This window comes from Fistularia commersonii, chromosome 4, assembly GCF_037954325.1.
Source record: "Fistularia commersonii isolate RoL2024-O1a breed Wild chromosome 4, RoL_Fcom_v1.0, whole genome shotgun sequence".
Lineage (NCBI taxonomy): Eukaryota > Metazoa > Chordata > Actinopteri > Syngnathiformes > Fistulariidae > Fistularia > Fistularia commersonii.
Genome location: NC_141287.1, coordinates 11083458 through 11105315, shown reverse-complemented (window position 1 = coordinate 11105315; position 21858 = coordinate 11083458). Strand labels below are relative to the sequence as shown.

General features: G+C 41.6%; 2 protein-coding genes across 3 annotated transcripts in view; both read left to right on the top strand.

Moving 5' to 3' along the window:
* The window catches only part of fn1a (fibronectin 1a), a 35971-nt gene extending 32084 nt beyond the window's left edge, over positions 1-3887 (top strand). For both annotated transcript variants that reach the window (XM_086145293.1, XM_086145294.1), the window contains 4 exons: positions 636-761; positions 1688-1794; positions 2270-2389; positions 2835-3887. In XM_086145293.1, coding sequence (XP_086001419.1) covers positions 636-761; positions 1688-1794; positions 2270-2389; positions 2835-2903 — 422 coding nt within the window. In that variant the 3' untranslated portion in view covers positions 2904-3887. The remainder of the gene's footprint in view (positions 1-635; positions 762-1687; positions 1795-2269; positions 2390-2834) is intronic.
* A 2657-nt stretch (positions 3888-6544) lies between these two features.
* Positions 6545-13594, top strand: umps (uridine monophosphate synthetase). Its single transcript, XM_086144578.1, has 10 exons — positions 6545-6756; positions 7693-7846; positions 8304-8428; positions 9094-9281; positions 9400-9491; positions 9909-10069; positions 10169-10286; positions 10376-10551; positions 10659-10773; positions 12255-13594. Exons 1-10 carry the CDS (start codon positions 6607-6609, stop codon positions 12431-12433), a joined length of 1458 nt encoding a protein of 485 aa, XP_086000704.1. The 5' UTR covers positions 6545-6606; the 3' UTR covers positions 12434-13594.
* The last annotated feature ends 8264 nt before the right edge of the window (positions 13595-21858 follow it).

The window sequence follows — 21858 nt, the reverse complement described above, 5'->3', positions numbered from 1 at the left end:
ATACGAGACATGAAAAATACGCCATTTTATGCATATATACGCCATTTTATGCATATATACGCCATTTTATGCATAATCTGGGGGTCTTTAAAAATAAAAGGCAAGAAATAATATAAATCTGAAACTAAATCCTGCAGGAAATTACCAAAAAAATTAAAAACAGATTAGGTTGGTGAAAGTTGTAGTGTGTTCAAATGACAAAATTATGGAAATGTGCTGAATATCTGACAATATACTTTAACACGTTATAAATTCCTGAGCTTCAGTCAAACAAGGCCGTGGAATTGAAAAGTTCCACGTGCTGCAGGTTTAACATCTCAACATGGGCAGCCTCTGCAACAAAGGCTTAAATCATATTTTTGCATTCTATATCCTATCAAATAATAAAATTGATAACATTTTTTTCAAAAATACCTTTTTTCAGCTGTTCCGTCTGCCCATGTGTGTCGCACAGCCAAAATGCTAAGCTAACTCCGGCTAGATCTCGATCACTTGTATCAAGACGCCTGAGATCTTTCTCCAATCGATGTATCCTGAGGGAAACTTTGTATGCCTGGACCAAATCATTCCACTAAAGAGAGAGAAGCAGGATGTCTGACGTTTGTTTTTTTTTTGGTTTGTTTTGTTTTATTCAGAATGGTGCCATGACAACGGCAACAACTACCGCATCAGCGAAAAGTGGGACCGCCAGGCCGAGAACGGGCACATGATGAGCTGCACGTGCCTGGGCAACGGGAAGGGCGAATTCAAGTGCGAACCTCGTAAGTGCAAATTGGAAAAAAAAAAGTCTCCATTTTTCAAATCCATTTTTAAACCATGTGACACATACTCTGGAAAACACAATTACACATGATATATCCTCATGATGTTAAATATGAAGTGTGTAATATCCCATTCAGTATTCAGTGGGACTTTGACTTAAGCATGAATCAGCTTACAAACTTTCGAAGATTCGATCTGCTGCTCAGTGGTTTTTTTTGTTTTATTATTATTTACTTTGTGATTCAAAGTATTTGACAGTGACCTGGCCACCGATACCCGTGAAGTGGCATTTAAAACAACCGAATGCACTTGGTAGCCCAGCAAAAATCATGGAGAAGTGAGGTCTCCGAGTTGTTGACTTGTCCATGAAGAGATAGAGATTGTTGTTGGTTGGATACTATGACTGAGAGCATCATCTGTGAGGGGCCACAACACTTTTACGGGGGATTTTCTGCAGCAGATGGCAGGAATGTCAACAGATGAGGCATTGGAAGAGCCATTCACTCCATCCCTAAATTAAGTTTAGCAATAAAATGTAGCGTAGTTTGCAAGTTACATTTAGCAATGCATTGTAGCATTAAGAGTGTAAAAGGTAAGATAAGTGATAGAGCATGATATGAAAAACATTTCCGTCAATCTCCTCTGCTGCCATCTGCATCTTCATCCAACACCAGTTTATTTTGTCGCATTCTTTTTTATTATGTATTTTTTTATGTACAGTATGTGCTATTTATAAAGTTTATGTTTCCTGTTTAAAAACATAACAATTACGGGGGTCAGGAATGCATTTATAGGATTTTGATTCATTTTAACAGGAAAAATTAAACTGACTCAGTCAGGGAAAAAAAAAAGTCAAGATATTGCTGTAATTTTTTATTTTTTTTTGTGGTAAATGTCTGAATAACGACAAATTACGTCCCAACAGATGAGTCCACGTGTTACGACGACGGCAAAATGTACCAGGTGGGGAACCAGTGGCAGAAGGAGTACCTAGGAGCCATCTGCACCTGCACCTGCTACGGAGGACAACAGGTGGGGTCGACTAGGGCCGGGGGTTAGAATACCAAGCCCCAAAAATTCACAGTAAACAACCCACTTATTTACTTATTTACCTTCACTCAAAGATATACCGAGTTGTAGTCACTATTACAGATTCATTCAAGACTAACTGTGTTGTTATCAAGTTGAGGGTAGCTGGCTTGATGCGGAAATGAAACACAGCAACAAAACTAGGATTTATGTCACAAGACATTAACTTGTAAAGCAAAACAAATATTTTTAATCTGTCTCTTTAGAGACAGATTTTAGATACATAAGGTCGCTATTACCTTAGCTTTGCTATATGACTATTATGAAAGGGAGATGAACTTCAGGCTAACAGACTAAGTGAGGTCGAAGCTTGCTGGCTTCTTCGTTTTTTGTGTCCCCGCAACACCTTTAACCATCATCGGAGCTCATGATGAACGTCATATTTGGGTGTTAATCACTCCCTCCTACTCTTCCTCAGGGATGGCGTTGCGAGAACTGCAAGAGGCCGGGCAGAAAAGCTGACGTGGACGCTGACCTCCTCCAGCCCGTCAGCTCTGACGTCTTTGAGCGGTACAGAGAAAACGCCCTGCGCAAGCTGGTCAGTCTGATTTTTTTTTTTTTTTTTTTTTTTAATTTGACTTAAAATTAGGAATGCTTCAGGTCCTTCTATTCAGAATTTTGAATGCAGCACATTTCTATCGCAGCATGCAAATGACAGTTACTAAACTAAATTCAGAAGTTGAATGTACACAAGATTTTTTTGCCAAGACAGAACCTTTGCCGCCCTTATTTCAACAGAAAACCACAGTTTCAGTTCCACAAACCAACCACTGTTGTCATCCCATCCCCACTCTCCTGCTTATATTTTCCCATTTCTGCCAAAAAGCTGGTTCTCCTTTATCCTGTCCAACTTATGAACTTCCACCCTCTCTTTCATAATGATGATAATGCATTTTATTTGAACGCACTTTTCTTGACACTCAAGGACATCTTACTGTCATGAACATACAAGGAGTAAAACTATTGTGCTTTTTTTTTTCCAGAACATCCAGTGCCCCATTGAATGCTTGCGGCCAGAGCTGCTCGCAGACATTCACAACCCCGCGGAGTAGGTGAGGATGGAAGAAGCGTTACCGGCGCTTCAGGAAGGACGCCTCCTCTAGCCTCTAAGGAAAATAAAGACATTTTGTTACCCAATCTGTGCCTAAAGGGTGTTCCCCTCACAGCATTTCAGTGCCTCGAAAGGACTTTTCCACACCGAAGCTTTGCAGTTACGCCGGCTGTGACCGAATCCTCATAAGAAGACGCCTTACCGGGATAATTTTTTTTTTTTTTTGTACACAAACCTACCAAAATCCCTGCTGTGTCATCACACCAAGGCCCTCCACTCATGCCGCTCACTCACCAAGAAGCAGGACTTGTTGCACTGGGTCTCCCGATTTCTTTTTCCTTTTTTCTTATTTTTTTAATTACATTTCCCAATGCATTCCACTCGCATTGATCACCGGTCTTGGTGTCTGTGAATTCAGGAGAATTTCATCCACTTTTTTTTGTATTAGGTCTTTATCAGCATTGATTTCACCCTGCCCCCTCATCTGATTCTCTGTGGTTAATATTCAGGAAATAAAGAAAAATTTGAATCCTTTTTTAAAAAGGTAAGCACTGCTACTTTTGGAGAACAAAAAAATTGTGAAATAACGCATTCCTTAGGTATTGTACAGTATGGGCCTGTCCTTTACGTGTAAATTTAAAAAGAATCCCATTTCCTGGGTGCCTCTGTAGGGTTTGCTGCACCCGACACGTTTTAAAAACCAAAGTTGACTGACCAAAAAAGGTAGTTAATCTGTTTTTACACAAAAAAAGTATAAGAATATTCACCATTATTTCAAGGTGAGATGTATTTTAATGACTGAAATGTTTGTATTTTTTTTTTTTTTTTACTTTTTAATTATTTTTTATTTATCCCTTTTTTTTATTATTCAGGCATTATGTTCAATGCTTTTAGGGGTGTACACTTTGTTTTGATTACATTTTTTGGTGCCAAACTGAACTACTGTGGACTGAACCTTTTTATTAAAATGAAAGTTTTCAATGTTTCCTATCTTTTCTGTGTGTTTTTTTCTTTTTTTTACAAACTCAAAAAGCTTTAGGCTCTCAAACCCATGGCTGAACACAGATCTAACCCTGGTGCCTTCAAATTCTAAAATATGCAAGGTAGAAAATGATGATTTTAAAATTTTGATCCCAGCATTCAGTCTTCAGTATGGAATTCCTGTGCATTCACTTGAGAAAAACAACTTTTTTAACGAAACAACAGGATGTATATTAGAATCAAAATTGATCCCCAAGGGGGAAATTGCTCTTTTGTTAGAGATGCCCCTAAACACAGAATACATATATTAAATATAAATATCAATATCAAGAGAATATAAAAAATAGAATATATAAAAGTAAATACAAAATGTATACAGGTATATTTATTTATCCCTATATTTGTCTTTCAGGTTATTGTGCAACAAGTAATTGATACAGGTTTTTGTACAGAGGGAAATTATGGCACTTAATGAGTGCCACGAGTGGGTGTCCGACTAAGAGTGAGGGGGTTGTCCAGTGTGATGGCTTTGGCCCTCTGTGGTGCATCGCGCTGCGATCAGTCTGATTCTGAAAGAACTCCTGTATCTTCTGTCCACATCATGGAGCGGGTTGGACACAGAGTGCAAGATGATCTTCATTTGGTGAAGCACGCTCCCATCTGACACCACCATCATCAGAGGGTCCATCTTCACTCCCACAACATCGCTGTACCAATCATGTGCCTCGCATGCACAAGGCCCTGTCTCATCTGGAGAGCGCAGGAAGCACCAGGAGAGTCACCTTCTTTGACTTCTCCAGTGCCTTCAACATTGTCCAACCTACCCACCTGAGATGCAACTTCATCCAGACGTCACTGCCTGGATTTTGGACAACCTCACAGAATGGCTGCAGTGCGTCAAAGTGATTGGCGGCATGTCTGAGGATGTGGCATGTAATGCCGGAGTGCCGCAATGAACAGTCCTGTAACCATTCCTATTCACCCTCTTCACCTCCAGCTGCTGCTACAACTCCGGTTCAAGACACCTCTTAAATTATTCTTCTGACTCTTCCAGAGTTGGATTTCCCACAACAATGCTGACAAAAAGGAGTCCAGAGGACTGACTGAGAGTTTTGTTGCATGGAGTAACCAGAATCCACTTCAATTCACCATCAGCCAGACCAAGAAGTGGTGGTGGTGGACTACAAGACAAACCAGAGGGGACCTGTCCCAGTCACTGTCCAGAGTGGAGATTGTGGATTGGGATCCACATTGACAATAAACTGGACCAGACCTACAGCACAGATACCCTCTACAGGACTGGGTTGAGCAGGATGTTCTCCTTGAGGAGTCTGGGATTGTTTGGTGTCTGTAGTGGACCTTCTCGTGGTCTGTGTTTGCCAGGCTGCTCTTCTTTGCTGATTGCGTACTGGTGGGACAGTACCAAGACTAGTGGAGTCAACAGGCTCAACAAACTGATGAGGAAAACCCCTTCGGTGGTGGGACTAAACTTGTGTCTTACCTTAGATGTTAAAGGACCTCAGCCGCTTCAGAAAATAGAATCTAGCCCTTCTTGTAGCGAATGTCAGTGTTCTTCCCTAGTCCAGTTTATTGTTAGAGAATAACCCCATGATGCTCGTGGTCATCGAAATTGTTTGTTTTGTGAGCCCAACCATCTCATCGCGTGACATTACGGTTCATTTCCCACAATTTTTGCTTATTCTTTTCCATATAAAAAGTATCTTAAATGAACCCCAAGCTATTCCTTTTAAAGCACCACCAATTCAAAAAGATGGGATGACACAATGGAAGGACAAGATATTAGAAAGGCCTCCAGTCAGAATCGAACCAGACTTCTTGCTGTGAGGCACCACCATGTCAACCGTTTTTTTTTTCCAGATAATAGTGTTTAATAGCTGCATTGCCATTATAAGGTGCAACACAACAAAATTGCAGGAGCCTTTGTGAACAAATAAACTAATAAACTAATCAACTAATAAACTAATGAATGGCTGAGCTCATTTCAAGATTTGACAACAATGCATTTAAAGCACCATACTTGACACTCAAGGATACCCTAGTGACATAAATATACACAAAATACAGATTTAAAAGACACAATAAAGATGAAAAAACAACAAAAATGACAGTAATTTAAGTAGAGAAATAATAATGAAAAAATGTTTTTTTTTTTTCCAATTGATTTTTAGGTTTAATTTAGCAAAAAAAAAAAAAAAAAAAAAAAAGGCCAGTGACCGCAGCGGGCCGATGCTTTTATTTTGACATGGAAGCGGAACGGACCGGAAACTCCGCTGGAAGTGATCGAATGAGTTTAAAGCACTATTTCAGCTCGGTGTATTAAAGAAGCACGATATCGTATAATCATATTAGTTACATTTAAAGAAAGGGAAATAAATCAACTACGCTTGAGAAGTTGATGTTTCGATTAATTATTAACTTGCTAAATCTAGCTTATAAAACAATGCGGGTACTTTTTGAGGAAATCTCTTCGACGTGGAGCGAAAATACATACCGTAATAAAATGTCATAAAAATGTAAAAATGTGCGTATTTGTAGAAGAATGGGGGCATCAGATATCGTGCTGGATGCTTTTATTGTGAAGAGACCTAACCGGAAGTCAACCACGCCTCCGCTAGGCAACTAATCAGACGGAGGGCACGAATCATTCCGGTCCCGGTGGCGGCAGCGGAAGCGGCAACTTTCAGTCCGACGCGGGCGACGACATGGAGAACGTCTGCATCGACGCGTTGATCCTCAAGCTTCACGACGTCAACGCCGTGAAATTCGGGGAGTACAAGCTGAAAAGTGGCATGTTGACCCCGATTTACATCGACCTGCGGGTTCTTGTTTCCTACCCCGCGCTGATGAACCAGGTAACGACAAACACGTGCTCTCTCTAGCTCTCTCGCGCGCGTTTGTGTATCCAGCGTGACCTTTGACCCCTGTGAGAACGCGAGATCGTCATTTGGGGGCAAATCTGTGCCCACCGTGTGCATGCAAATCGGTCGGAAAACAAAGATCAAAGTAACAAAAAGAGTTATTTTGAATTGGCTACCGTGTTGTGGGAGTGTTTTCCAGTGAGACCTTTTTTTCTTAAAATTGCCCATGTTTTACCATCTCCCCTTGTCTGCAAACTTTGTAATTGTTTAAAGGACGAAAGTACAAAAAACGAATTTAATATTATATATACAATATGTATCATGTGCCAGCTTGATTTGTTTAAGGTAGAAGTTTCAAATTCTAAGCTTGTAAAACAAAAATGTCATTCAGTGTAATTTAAATGTCCCTACTGGCCTTGTTTTGGTTGTATTGAACATCATTACTACCGTTTGTGACACTGAGGAAAGTATTTTGATAGGAGGTGATTTTGTTGAATTTGAGATATAGTCCATGCTCTTATTTTTTCGTTTTTAATTCATGAAATATCATAAAAAAAATATTTGATCAATGCATGAAGCAAACATTACTATCATATCCTGCCATGTGAGTGGAAAGAGGAAGTGGTCAGCTTGGCTAGTCCTTGGCTGTATTTTAATCCAGTATCTGTCACTGCTAGCAAACAAGCAGCAGCAGTAGATTCTTTAGGAACCTGTAGTTAAATCTCAGTCTGTTTGGGACGCTTTGCTGTTGAGGTGTTTCCACCATGAGGAGGCCCCCAGGGCAGACCCCTGGACATGCTGGAGGGCAGTTTGTCTCTCGGGCCAGCCTGGAAACTCCTCGAAAGAGCTGGACATAGTGGATGGGGGAGAGGGAGATCACAATGCCACAACAAAAACTACAGCCGCTTGCCCCACCCTGTATATCCGCAGGTGTCAAGCTTGATCTACCAGAAGATCCAGAGCGAGGGGCTGCAGTTCGACTCAGTGTGCGGTGTACCCTACACCGCGCTCCCTTTGGCAACCATCATCAGCTCCAGACACGAGCTGCCTATGCTGATCAGGCGAAAGGAGGCCAAGGACTACGGTTAGTGGCTCAGTCCTGCCTGTCTAATTCTTTTAAAGTGGTTTGTGTGAAAGTCACCGTAGAAAATCACAAAAGCTGCAAACATGTAGCAACAGTGCCGGAATCGGGAGCTGTCCTAGTAGAACGTAGCTCATGTTTACAACTCCATTCAAACACACAGGCATTCAAGCCAAGTTACTAACCAGCAGTAGACTAACATGGAATGATGGAGCTTGAGTTTACAGCAGTCTGAAGGATGTAGCTTATGTTTATGTATACATTAGCATTCTGACACACACACACATTCAAGCCCAGTTGCTAACCAACACCATGTTAACAGGCAGTGATTCAGCAGCAGTGCTACCACTTCACGCTGGTGCCTTCAATGGCATTAAGGCCAATAAGCGAAAGGAGAAATCTTGCGGTACTGCGTTTGGTTCACTTTCGAAAGGGACCAATGAGTTTCCTCTCTGATTAGGAACCAAGCGTATGGTGGAGGGCTGCTGTCGCCAGGGCGACAAGTGTCTGATCATTGAGGACACTGTCACCAGCGGGGCCAGCATCTTGGAGACTGCTGAAGTTCTCTACAAGGAGGGCCTGAAGGTGATCCCAGCACTGTTCACCTTACCACAGCAGCTTGATCCTCCCGTGAAGCGGCGCAAAACAACCTTGTATCGCTGCATCGTTGTTGTTTCTCTCAGATACCACCAATGTTTGGCGCACGGGGCCTACGAGGATTTCGTATGAAATTTCAGGCCCAAAACAGACCTTGAGCTCGTTCTTGCAAACCCTGGGTGGAGCCTGTACGGACCTGATAGACATCATTTAGTTGCATTCTGATATTGACTTTTGTTTTTGCATATCACTCTGTTGTCTTTTGTATCCTTGTTGGTCCCAGCCTGCACGCATCCTGCTCATTTTTATTTATTTATTTTATTCTTGTCATTGCTGTTTTCACTCTATTTATATTGTCATCTAGCTCTGGTTATCTATTTTTCACCCTTACTGTTCCATTATGTTGTCCATTCTTATCCCTGATGTTGTCGCTGTTGTTGTTCTCCCTGCTGTCTATTTTATTTGTGGATGTCTTGCTATCTTCTGTCTTCTAACAGTCTCTATTTATATGTATTCTTGACATTATATCTGTTATGCTGCTGTGACAAAGGAACTTCCCCTATGAGGATCAATAAAGTTTCTTATGTTCTTATGTTGTGTCTTATATCGACCTTTTTCCCCTAAACAAAGCCTTCCCTTCTACCCCTTCCAAGGTGACCGACGCCATCGTGCTCATGGACAGGGAGCAGGGTGGCGTGCCCATGCTGGCATCCCAGGGGATCCGGCTGCATCCCATCATCTCCATGTTCAAGCTGCTCAATGTGCTGCTTTCCGGCAAGCGCATCGATGCCGAGATGGCCCGCGCAGTCCGCGAGTTCATCCTGGAGAACAACACATTCATGTAAGCTGTGACGGCACCACCACGGGCTGGGCCGAGATCCCATTGGCTGAACGCGTAGCTCTCTGGTGTGTTTGCGTGTGTGTTTTGGACGCTGCATTAAAACGTTTGCCTGTTTCAGTGGGGAGAATGGCAGTGGGATTCCTGCTACCAAGAAGCCATGTGCAGAACCCAACACAGAGCTGAGCTACGCAGCCAGAGCCAAACTACCAAGTATAATAATTTTTGCTATTATTATAATATACAAAGGGTACATGAGTTACATACATATGCATACATAGATATGTATGTATGTATGTATACATAGATGTGTGTGTGTGTTTTTCATTATTCTTGAAGTGGCTATATGTAAATCAATGGTCAAAATATAAAAATACAAATCACATTTGTACAGGTTACTGGCAGCATTGTGGCTTGTGTATTACATAATTGTTTTAAATGTTTCAAGCTAAAAGACAGCACCATTAGACTTGTTCATTATACATTACATAATACATTAATGAATCTAAAATCCACCTAAAAAAAGTTGTTTCTTTTTTCATCTTCCACTTCCCGCATACTTTTCTAAACTGCTGACGTTGCAAAGAACCGCCTTATGACATTTCCTGTTTTTTACTCTCTTGGCCGCAGACATCCACCCTCTGGCGTCCAGGCTGCTGCGGATCATGGAGGAGAAGCGGTCCAACCTCTGTGTGTCGGCGGATGTCATCAGGGGCGAGGAGCTGCTGCAGCTGGCTGACAAGATGGGTCCCTACGTGTGCGCGCTCAAGACCCACGTGGACATTCTGCAGGTAGGAGCTGAGCCTGCTGTCGGGAAACGATTTGTTAAAAGAAAAAAAAACAGCAAAAATTATTGTTTGTTTTAAACCGACACTTTTGTGACACTCAAGGACTTCACAGCGGCCCTCAGCCAGAAACTGCAGGCCCTGGCCGAGAAGCACAACTTCCTCATCTTTGAGGACCGGAAGTTTGCGGACATCGGGAACACTGTCAAGCATCAGTACGAAGGTACAAACGTTTTCAGCGTTTTGTTTTTGTTTTTTTTTTTCGTCTTTTGGAAAATCTGTTCCCTGAGACCCCCCTCCTCCCCCCCGCAGGTGGACTCTACCAGATCTCCTCGTGGTCCCACATCGTGAACGCCCACGCCCTGCCGGGGCCCGGCGTGGTCCGTGGCCTGAGCTCAGTGGGAAAGCCGCTGGGCCGGGGCTGTTTGCTCATAGCGCAGATGAGCTCCCAGGGGTCGCTCGCCACGGGTGACTACACCCAGGCTACGGTGAGTGTGTGCGTGGGTGTCTGATTTACTTATTTATTTTTAAATGGACATGCATGGAAATTCTCTCATGGATATTCACTAACCTTCTCCCGTCCTGACACCTGCAGGTAAAGATGGCTGAGGAGGAGTCGGACTTTGTAATAGGCTTCATCTGCGGCTCCAGGATCACGAAAAGGCCCGAGTTCATCCACATGACTCCTGGCGTGCGGATGCAGGCTGGAGGTGATTTATTTATTTATCCATCTATTTTTCGGATCCTTTGCAGTGGGTGTTGCGTTCAAACACACAACTCTCATATAGCATTTTTTTATCCCCTTGCTGATTTTCCAAGAGATCAATTCTGGATTATGCTCACGCACACACCCCAATGGGGGCAGATTGGCATTGGTTAGCCATTAAGTGTAACGCTTGTAATGGGTATTTTTGCAGCCCAATAATCAGAATCAGGGACACTTTATTTGCACACTCAAGGGCAATTTGAGGACAGAAGGGGAAGCAACCTAGAGCAGATGAACATCTATAGACATAAAATAGAAATAGATATGTAAAATAAAAATGAGAGAAAAATAAAGTGAAGAATTTCAACATCGATAAGGCTTCTTAAATAAAATGTATTGTTATTATTATCGCTTTTGCTTCTCCAGTCGATCGGTTCTGCCCCCAGTTCAACTTTGCACTCCCCTCTCTGTACGCTCAGATATTGATCGGGATGTCTTTCACCGTTACCGTTCATTGGTACTACAAAGAAATACCGCCTCTGCCACCATTACTACTCTGGCAATTGCTTGCCCATCAGATTTACATTTTCCGGTTTTGTCAGAGCTCAAGTATTGGTTGTTGATTCAGTCTTTACGTTGATGTCACACTAAGAATTGTGACCATCTCAAACGTGTTTGCCATTGTTGTAAACTTTAGGACTTGAAAAAGACTGAGCTATGACTGCTTACACTGTACACATAGTCTCGATGCAAAAAAATATTCTGTAATGCATTAAAAAAATGTTCCTGTACCCATGTTTTTTTTCCCATAACACATTTTTTAATTTAATTTCCATTGTCTTTAATTTTTATTTCAATATAATAGAAATGTTCTATTGTTGAAAAATGCAATACAGCAAAATTAGGGGCTGTGTCCTGTCTGCTGGTCCCTCATGCATTCAGACACACACAGCTCCTGCTTGCGAGCACACACACAGACACAGTTCAGATAAATAGACAAAATTTATGAAAAAAATCTGCACTTTGAATTAAAGTACAGAAGTAAAGAACAGGTAGATAAGTGTACATAGAAAATTTTACACTGGGGTTGGCAGATGTTCAGTGCATGTAGAAGTAATGAAATTTTGCAGATCTTAAAGATATTATTATAATATATACAATAATTAATTCTGATAATTATGGCATATGTGTGATTCATAGACTCATGGGAAATTATGCGCATAAATATTTGGTATGGCTCTCGACTCAAACCAGTGAGTGAAATATTTAAAAAAAAATTATAAACTTAACAAATAAATACGGATCAGCCTGACAATTCTGCTCGATTGGAAATTGGGATCCCCTGCCGGTTTTATTTCTATCAATAATCACTATTCATTTAAAAAATGTGAAGCGGCTTCCACCTCTGGGTGTAATGACACATCTGGGCCACTAGGTGGTAGTGCAGGGTAGGAAAGCCACTGACTGCTGCCCTCTCCTCTGCAGGAGACGCACTAGGCCAGCAGTACACCACGCCGGAAGACGCCATCCGCATCAAGGGCTCCGACGTCATCATCGTGGGACGGGGGATCTTGGAGGCCCCCAACAGACTGGAGGCAGCAGAAGCGTACAGGAAGTCGGGCTGGGAGGCGTACGCCGCGAGGCTGGCGGCCACTGGCCAGTAGGGTGTTGGAGACAGTAGCACGTAGCAAGATTTGCGTGTGTTTTTATGTATAGAGGAGGTGCACAGACACACACGCACAGGGAAACACTTTCAGGTTCTTCTGTCCACACACCGATTCACACTCAAGATTCACAGGGAGTTAGAGTTTGTGGCACTACCTGGTCCAGGAAGCATCCTTTCCTTGGCTCACGTCAATAAACAGGGGTCAACGTAGCTGGCTGATGCCAAGCCAGTATTTCTTGAGCTTTTTGTTTACCTTTGTGTTTTTTTGTTGTTTTTTTTTAATATACCCCCTTGCCCTCAGATCAATCACTCATGTGTTTCTGTCCTACCAAAAAAAATGTATCCCCCCCACATACACAAACTGGAAACTGGTCAAATCCAGCTTGCTCGGGTCCATCCATCTGTCTTAGGCTTTATCTTCTATTCCCTTTGTTATGCGTGTCCAACCTACCACTGCCTGAAGGCATGCATGCACGTGCGTTGTGAGAGCTCAAATCCCATTTTATAATTCCATTTGAGCCATCAGTTTTTTTTTTTGCTTTTCTTAATTTTTTTTTTTTTTTGTAAATGCGCAAGTGTAATGTGATGAGTCCCTCCGTCAGTGGGGGAGGTGTTTTCCGCTTGCCTCAGCTCCTCCCTTCAAGGGAAACCGCAGGGACATGTTTTGGGTTCTCTGAGCTGGTAGTTGTGTGTGAATAACTGGTGCAGCTGATCAATTCAAGGGATTTTTGTTTTATTTTTTTTCCATCAATATAACTACCCTTTGTGCGTCTGCCGTCCGTAACGCATTCAGTTAAATACTAAAATAAATAGCGGGAGTTTTTATTCCGTTGGGCAGACACTGTCTGTCACAGCCGAGGCAATAAAGCATATCAAAAGCGCTTTTTACTCTGTACTGATGCCGCTCAAAAGGGACATTTGTCCCCTGGTACCGTCACGGGTGCATGCAGTGAAACAGGGAAACATTGGGGTGTGAGTTGTGCGCCCCCATTCCAAAAATCTGTAGCTGGGATATGACGTGGAAGATTGTCTGATTTTGTGATATTTTGAATTTTTTAAAGCAAATTTTTCTAGAACTAAAGAGTTGGTTAAGCTACTCAGCTGACCCAAGGGTTCTCAGTATTGCTCCCTACCTGCCAATTAAAATAAATATTCAAAGCGGGACTTGTGTTTGTTTTTTTTTCCTCCTCGTCGGGAACCAACTGTGCACGAAAGAAACATTTTCCAGCTGCTGTGAGATTAAGATGCAAAGAGACAATTTTCCCACTTTCAACGGATTCAATCTCGTGATTCAGAGGATTTGCTCATACAGCATCCAAATACTTTAGAGTTGTCCTCATTGCATTTTAGTCTGTTGTTTTGGGTTAGTCCAGAAAGAAAGGATATATCAGCTTTGTCACCAGCAACCCCTAGTGGTTGTATCCAGGAATGTCCGTTGAGATAAAAATTTTGTTTTTTAAGAAATATGATCTAATGTTTTTTTTTTTATTCATTCATTATTAAGTTTACTTACATGGAGGGTGCCCATATAGGGACTATTCATTCATTCATTTACATGCCATATCGATACAGCCATTTACAGGAGGGAACAGTTTTGGGTCCCTGATAAATCTGGTTTTTGGACTGTGGGAGAAAACTGGGGAACTCAGAGGAACCCCCAAAGTTCACGTTAAATATGCAAGAGTGTCATCTGGAGTCCCCACTGCTGGTCTGAACAACCGACCAGATCGGTCGATTTTGTCCTCGCTTGAGGACCTCCTACCTCCCAAATCTTTCCCCTGAAAGCATGACGCGCTCTGTTATGTTTCACAGCTCTTCTTCATGGTCCTTTCTTCTCCCTTTTTCATCCCATCACAGAGTCGCCGGTTCGAGACCCAAAAAAAAGGTTCGTTTCCTCTGCCCATAGTTTTTAGTGCAAAGCTGCCGAACGAGTTCAGACATTTGCCAGGCAGATGACATGGAAATACTGCCTGGGGAGGAGGAGAAGGGGGTGTGAGCAATTCTTTCCTTTTTTCTCTCTTTCTCTCTTTCTTTCTTTTTACTCTTTTTGTCTTCTCTAGGCAGATCAACGGAGGCACAAAGGTCAGACACGTTGCCTGGTGCGGAGGAGGAGGAGGAGGAGGAGGGGCGAAGGGAGCAACTAGTGAGAATAATTCATGTTGTAGACGTACATGTGCGTGTGCATGTGCGTGTGCATGCGCGTGCGTTTGGTTATGCGTCTGCAACCCCCCCCCCCCCCATCCTCTCCCGCCCATCCTCCTCCTTTATGTCAATATTGGATCAGCAGCAACCACCGTGCGACAGGTGTCTGTGGAGGATCCATCCGAGAGAGAGAGAGATGGGGGGGTGTTGGTAGAGTGAGAGAAAGAGAGAGAGAAGGGGGGAGGGTGCAAGTGGAGGTATAAAAGGTATTACCTGTTCCCAAACGGGTACTCGGAGCGCGTAAAAAAGAGGAAGCGGGCTCGAGCCGCGGCTGCGCATTCACCTCCTTATCCTCCTCTTCGTCCAGGTGAGTTTCCCCACTTCTGTCTTTCTTTCTTTCAGTCTTTCTCCCTAAACACCTGTTATTCCGTGCACGTTTTTGTTTTGTGACTTGTACCCTAACTTTTTTTTTTTTTCTCCAACCTCCCCTTCCCCGTCCTTTCCCTCTCAGGAAAAAAAAAAGGTCGCCCGGAAGCGGAGACGGCAGTTTTCGCTTTAATATTTTTGGATTTTTTTTTTCTTTCACGTCCGTATTTGCTTCACGTTGAGCCTCACGTACAATACCTGAAGATGATGTTTTGTTCGTTCGGCTCGCGTTACGCAGGTACGGACAGGCACCGGACTTCCCCTTGGTTTTTCATCGGTCTGGACACGCACTGTGCTATTTCCAATAAACATGCCCTTGAAAAAAAACCATTTCAGCCGTTTTGCATGAGATGCAGGTTTGACGGCGGTTTCGGAAAGAAGCTGTTTTTACTTAAAACAGGTGTGTGTCTCAACAGTTAGAGCTCTTTTGCATACAGCTGCCGGCAGGCCCACACACCCAACCGTAAGGGGATATCAATTAACTAGTACGACTACTACCACCCACTTGCTTTTAATACTGCTAGTCACAATAATATCAATAATATGCAATAAACATCTGGTTGAGTCACAAAAAATACCTTAAAAGGGTCAAAAAGGTCAGAAAAAGAATCCGAAGTGTCACTTTTCCTAGTTCCTTGAACTAGACGGTAATTTTAGTGTCTCCTGCCGGGGAAAGTGTCCAAGTCGGGGATGGGTGGAGAGTTGGACACCTGTTTAAGTAATGTCTCTAGTTGTCCCCCCTCCCGCCCCCCCGTGCACGTTGACTTTTACTCTCTGGCGTAACCGGGGGCGGTTGGGGGGGGGGGGGGGGTAGGGGGAGGGACGATGGTGGGATGATGATAATCTCTAGGTTTTTCCGTTAATTTGTGAAAGCGTGTTTTTCCACACAGGTCAATTCAACAGCACCTGCGTCACGGGGAGCCAAGCTGCAGCCGGGCGGAGAGATGGGCTTAATGTAGTTGTTTTAAACATTAACTAAATATTAAAGCGGGCGCACACGCGCAAACACACACACACACACACACATGCATGCGTGCTTATCTGATACGGGCCATCTGTCATTGGGATGCAATGATGTAGTTAACAACCACTACTGTAACCATTTATCAATATAATTGTTTTATAAAGCGAAAGCACATGCACTGACTACATATATATATATATATATATATGTTTATCACTGTTTGTTTGTTTATTTTAAAATATCTTGATTTTTTTCCCTCAGTTGTTTTCTTTTTCTATTCTTCCAAACCCCATCTATAATGGAAATAAAGTATTTAACATGAACATTCATGGACTCCTGAAAGCATTAGAGGGCTTTTATTTTCACTTTCATTATGTGATTTGACAGGATTTAATGCTATTTATATGTACACTGTTGACATTAATTTATATTTTCTTGGAATTGGAAGGCATTTACAAGTCGTTCGTTTCTCATTCGTCAATCTGCTTTAGCTAACTTTGCCTCACTAATGTTTCATTTATATTTTATCATTTATACATAACACAAAATTAACTTTGCTTCACCGCAACTATATAATATTTTTATCGATGTATCAATGGTTATCATGTTTTTACCAAATGTTATACAGCTGTTGTAACATTGTAACATACCAAACATGACCATAACTATCTGACATATGGTATCAATGTTTTAATACTATAAGACATTTTAGTTTGTAAGTGACACTGGAAAATCATTGATTTTAGATTAACTTAAAAGAGTAGATTGGATTTTTAAACAAAGGAGTGTAAAATGCATAAGTACAATAATCATAATCATAATAATGCTTCATATTAACAATTAGACCACCATTGCGGTTATATCAACAATGGAAAGTTTTATCAGAATTATGACCGGGTCAACCTTCAGATTCGCGGCTTAACCAGAACTAAAACAAATATTATGAAACTACATTAACCAAATTGGTTCGAAAGTTCTGTAAATTACACCAGTTTCGGTGAGGGGCTGTAACCACGAGGCTTCATGAACTCATGAAATGGTCAATTTCAAACGGTGACCATCTGCCATCATATTTGTACTTTTCGCCCCTTACCTCCGATAAAACCCCACCTGTCGTTGTTATTATTATTATTATAAAACAAAGTGGATGAGAAAGTCTGCCCTGCCAGTCGCTTTATATACCTGAGAGCTTATTTGCCTCTCTTTTAAGCTCCAGTCAATATTTGTTTAAAACTGCCAGGAGGAGAAGAAAGCTCACGCTCCTCCGTATCCTGGTTACCTTGCTCTCATTCCAAACCGACCGTCCCGACTGGTCCTACTGCCGCCACGGCGCCCTTCCCATCAGCCCCCCGGGAAGCCACGTTAATTCCATGGTAATCTGGTTATGCATCAACTAGGGTGATTCGCTGGCAGCCTGGGTCGGTCCGATGAAACCCGAAACGCCGTCACAAATGAAGCCAGAGAACTTTTAAGCTAAAAATTAATTTTATTTTTAAAAGGAGATGTGAGTTTGAGTAGCAAAACTACAGCTGATACTGATTTTTTTTTTTTTAATACAAATTCTTTTTGTTGTTGTTTATTTTGGAAGATCTCCAGTGGATGAAACGTTAGGTGTTAGGTGGAACACCTCACATACAACATGCACACGTGAGAAAAAGGCAAAAAGTAGCTTAAATCAATAGTAAATGATGCATGTTAAAAGCAATTATCTGATATAATGATATAATCCATGTATTAATATCTAAAATATTGGATTTATCAAGATGCGTCATTATTGATATGTCATCTTTGGCTTTTCGGCATCATGGTGTGCCGGCTCAAGTCATAATTTCACGATTAAATCTATTTAATGATGATCTGTAAACATCGGGAAACACACGCTCTGTGAGCATTGCATGCCAATGTACGGAGTTCCACAGGTGTTGATTATTGAACCTCCACTGTTTTGTAATTATTATTTAAAATGATTAGTTTTTATGTTGTTTTTTTATGCAGCTCCTTGTGATTTTCCAGTTACTGATCTGATCAACATCAGTTGCTTTTGTTGACGATGGCAGCTTCATCAGACATTTCACTGAAAAGGGCAACGAATATTCCAGCGTTACAGCGTCTGCCTTCTGGTTAGCCGTGTTCTCGAAGGCTTCAAACACGGGTTCGAATTCCAAAAATACGCGGCTGTATCTTACAGTCTGTCTCCATGGAGGCAGTGATATATGACCGAGGACAGTGCTTTTTTTCAGCGAGGAAGGACAAAGGTCGGTGAACATGACATGCTATCATCTAGTAGCATACAGCCATCGATATTTATTTTTTTCTGTACAGCTTAATGCATCCAGCTTTAATAAATGTTTCTACATCCATCCAATTTTCCAACCAGTTGTGGCTAAATTTGAGGTATCGAACCATATTTCTCATTTCTATCCACATTTTCCAATCGGACTAATTCACAATAGGCCATGTTTGTGTAAATCAACCCCCTTCTAGGTTGTATAAAATTGTCATGTTTTTTGAGGAAGTACACTTGACCTGAGTTTAATTCATCATTTAGTCCCATAACAAATATTTGTGCACGGTTTGTGCACGTTGATTGTGTTACACCGACTGTTCCTCACCTCCTGCAAATCCGCAATTTGTAAAAAAAAATTTTGTTTTTTTTGGAGGGGCCATTAGGGCTATGGCACACACTGTACGGTTTCTCAACCGGCAGCAATTGAGTAAAACAGGCAATCAAATATTCTTTGGAGCTCAAATGAGAGCGACAATAAAATTAGATTGGGCTCAATTGATTTGACTCGATCAGTGAGGGACCCCAGAGGGACCCCAGAGCGCGACCCCCTCCAATCGCGCGACCTTCTGAACCCTGCTGTGCATTTTGAGTCCTTTCTGTGCAAGCGTCATTAAGACCTTCTGTATCCATACAGCCGGGACATAATCGTATCTGCGGAGTCTGTCACACTGCTGTTCCCCCCCTGCTATCTGCGAATGGTCGAGGGAGCTATTCCCAGAGGCTGTGTGCGTGTGTGTATGTGTGTGTGTGTGTGTGTGTTTTGTGTGTGTGTGTGTGTGTTTCCTTTGACAGTTACTGATAACTAAGAGCCATGCAAATGCCCCGAGCAAGTTCCCCCTCTGCGATGCCGGTTCCTACATTCACTATAACAAACTCTCTGATGGACACTGGTGGATTATATTTACTAAATATTGGTCAATCCAACATGAAGAATGATCTAGAAGAAGGCTTGACGAGTCTGAATGAAAACTATAGTTGGGAATAGCTTGGGAGCACAGGATTTGGACTTTTTTTAAATTTGCATTTATGCCATTTTACCCCTGAATGCAACAAAGCAATGGAATTTGAAAAAGATATAATTTAGAAAATGATTTAAAAAAATAAACATGGGAAATGAATCCCATCTTATAATAAAGTAACATTAAAATACAACATCTGAAAGGAGCATAGGAGCTCCATGTCTGGAGTGCCTTATTCGACATTGTATGGACATATCACAAAATATAGATTTACAGGAAACTATCAAACAATAAAGCAATAAATAAATAAAATACATACATAAATAATCTCATGAATACATGAAATGCATACATACATGAAAACATGAAATAATAAATAAATGAATAAGTAAATAAAACAAAAAAAAAATCAACGATAAAAACAGTAAGTAAATATATACATATCATATGTGCATACACATGTCTATACATATATATATATATATGCAGAAATAGATAACAGTAGGAGCCGGAAGTCAGATGGAATATGCCACTTTACACAGATGTGTTTTTGGTTGTGATTGGAGTTGGTGGGATGTTTCTGGGAGCAGGTGGAACCCCAGTGAGTGATGTCCTGCCTCTGCATTGTAGTTTCAGCATTCCCCCCTTGCCCCTTAGTTATTTTATTTTATTTTATCTTATTTTAATCTAATTTTATTTTATTTTATTTTATTTTATTTTATTTTATTTTATTTTATTTTATTGTTTGCTTCTCTGGGGAAGTGGCATTGAAATTAAGCAAATATATAGCAAATATATATTTTCATAATGATTTCCAGCGGCAAATCCTTGAATGAATGACAGGAAGTTATCAACTTTGGCTTTTCAGTCTAAACCCGCCGTTCCTGCTCTTCACAGTCTGCCATCAATGCACCATTCTGTGCACCAAAATACCAGCTGGCATGTTTACCTGTCATTACACTTTTTTTTGTTCATCAACGTCATCTCTGCCATAACTCACACACACACACGCAAATCGTGCACGATAATCCTAATTTCCTTCAAGCAAATCCAGCTGCTTTAGTGTCCGCTCGGATGTCATCGTAGACAAGCGGAGGCAGCAAGAGCAGATGTCCTGCTCACATCACCCTTACCTGGATTAGTAACCACGGCAACTTCCCACCTGAAGAAGGGCAGTCAGTGCAGATATACAAACAGTGTGCGCGTGTGTGTGTGTGTGTGCGTGAGCGGTGCTTTTATGCAAAACCGTCCGTGCATGTGTGTGTGTGTGTGTGTGTGTGTGTGCAGGTGCACTTACTGACTATTCAAATACCTTGGACTCGGAGGGGGTTCAGAAACAAGATCTCACTCAGCCCATGCTCCACTGCGCCGCAACCTGCCTCTTCAAATGCAAACTCCTTTTCATCAAATATTGTAAAAATATATGTTGAAAACGCAGATAAAAGACGTGATCTACGTAATCATTTACATTTAAGGCATGTGTGTGCGCGCTTCTTGCATGACACCCTTTTGATTTTGGATGAACAGGTATGACTTCAGCATACCAAAAATTAGCATTAGCTGTTAGCGCATTCAAACTGCCCTCTGCAGCGAGCTAAAAAAAATTAGCTTATGTCAACTTTGAGATCAAAACTTTGAGTTTCGGAGCAGCATGCTCCATGTCGGTTGGGAAACTCATCTGGCAATTACTTTGTTTATTCTTAATTACTCACCTCGTGTTGTTTTAATTGAATTGTATTCTGTTTTCATTCAAAGAATTTCGGAAAATCTTGCCATAACTGTGAAAATAATCTGACATCGTCCAACCTGTTGGTCGTCTGACGCCATAGAAAAGTCATGTCGAGACATGGTATGCCAGTGCATTCAAATTTGTTATTCCAGTGTTAGAAGCGCACAAGATAAATTCACGACCTGGAGCGGAGCCTATGATATGACACTTTATTTTGAATTTTGTCTAGACTCTTTTCTTTGTCTAGATCGGCGAGTAAAGTATTGAACAAAGCAGTTCATGGATCTCGTCACCACGGAGATAACGCGATTTGTGCCATGGGGGTAAGACAATGCTCAAAGTAAAACTAAACCTGCTCTGTTCCTGAACCCGACACATGCAAATACCCAGGGAAATGTGTGTCTCAGTGCGTGCATGTGTGTGTTTCAGCATCTATTAGTCAAAATGTTGTCATAATGCAAACATACATACATGTTTGCTTGTTTGTTGAAAGTGCAATACACATTAATGAACATAAATGGCGGTGATGAAAATATAGATGCGATATATTTAGGCTGGCAGATGTGCATTGTTAGCAAATTATTTTAATTATTATATAAAAATGTATTTTGCTCTTACCAAAATGAACGTAAAAATGACACACATTGCGTTGAATAATTATTGCAGTGAGTGGAGGACTTATACAAACATGTGACATCTGTGTTCACCCACCTGCGCGTCACCTGCTCTGAGGGCAAGCAGGGTGATGTGCGCACGCACACACACACACACACACACACACACACACACAGATAAACAATAAATGGGTTAAAAGAGTGCACTGAGAAAGCTGTTCATACAGGAGGACACAAACATACACACACACACACACACACACCAATATGAGGTTGTTCATCACCTTACTAATCACATGTAT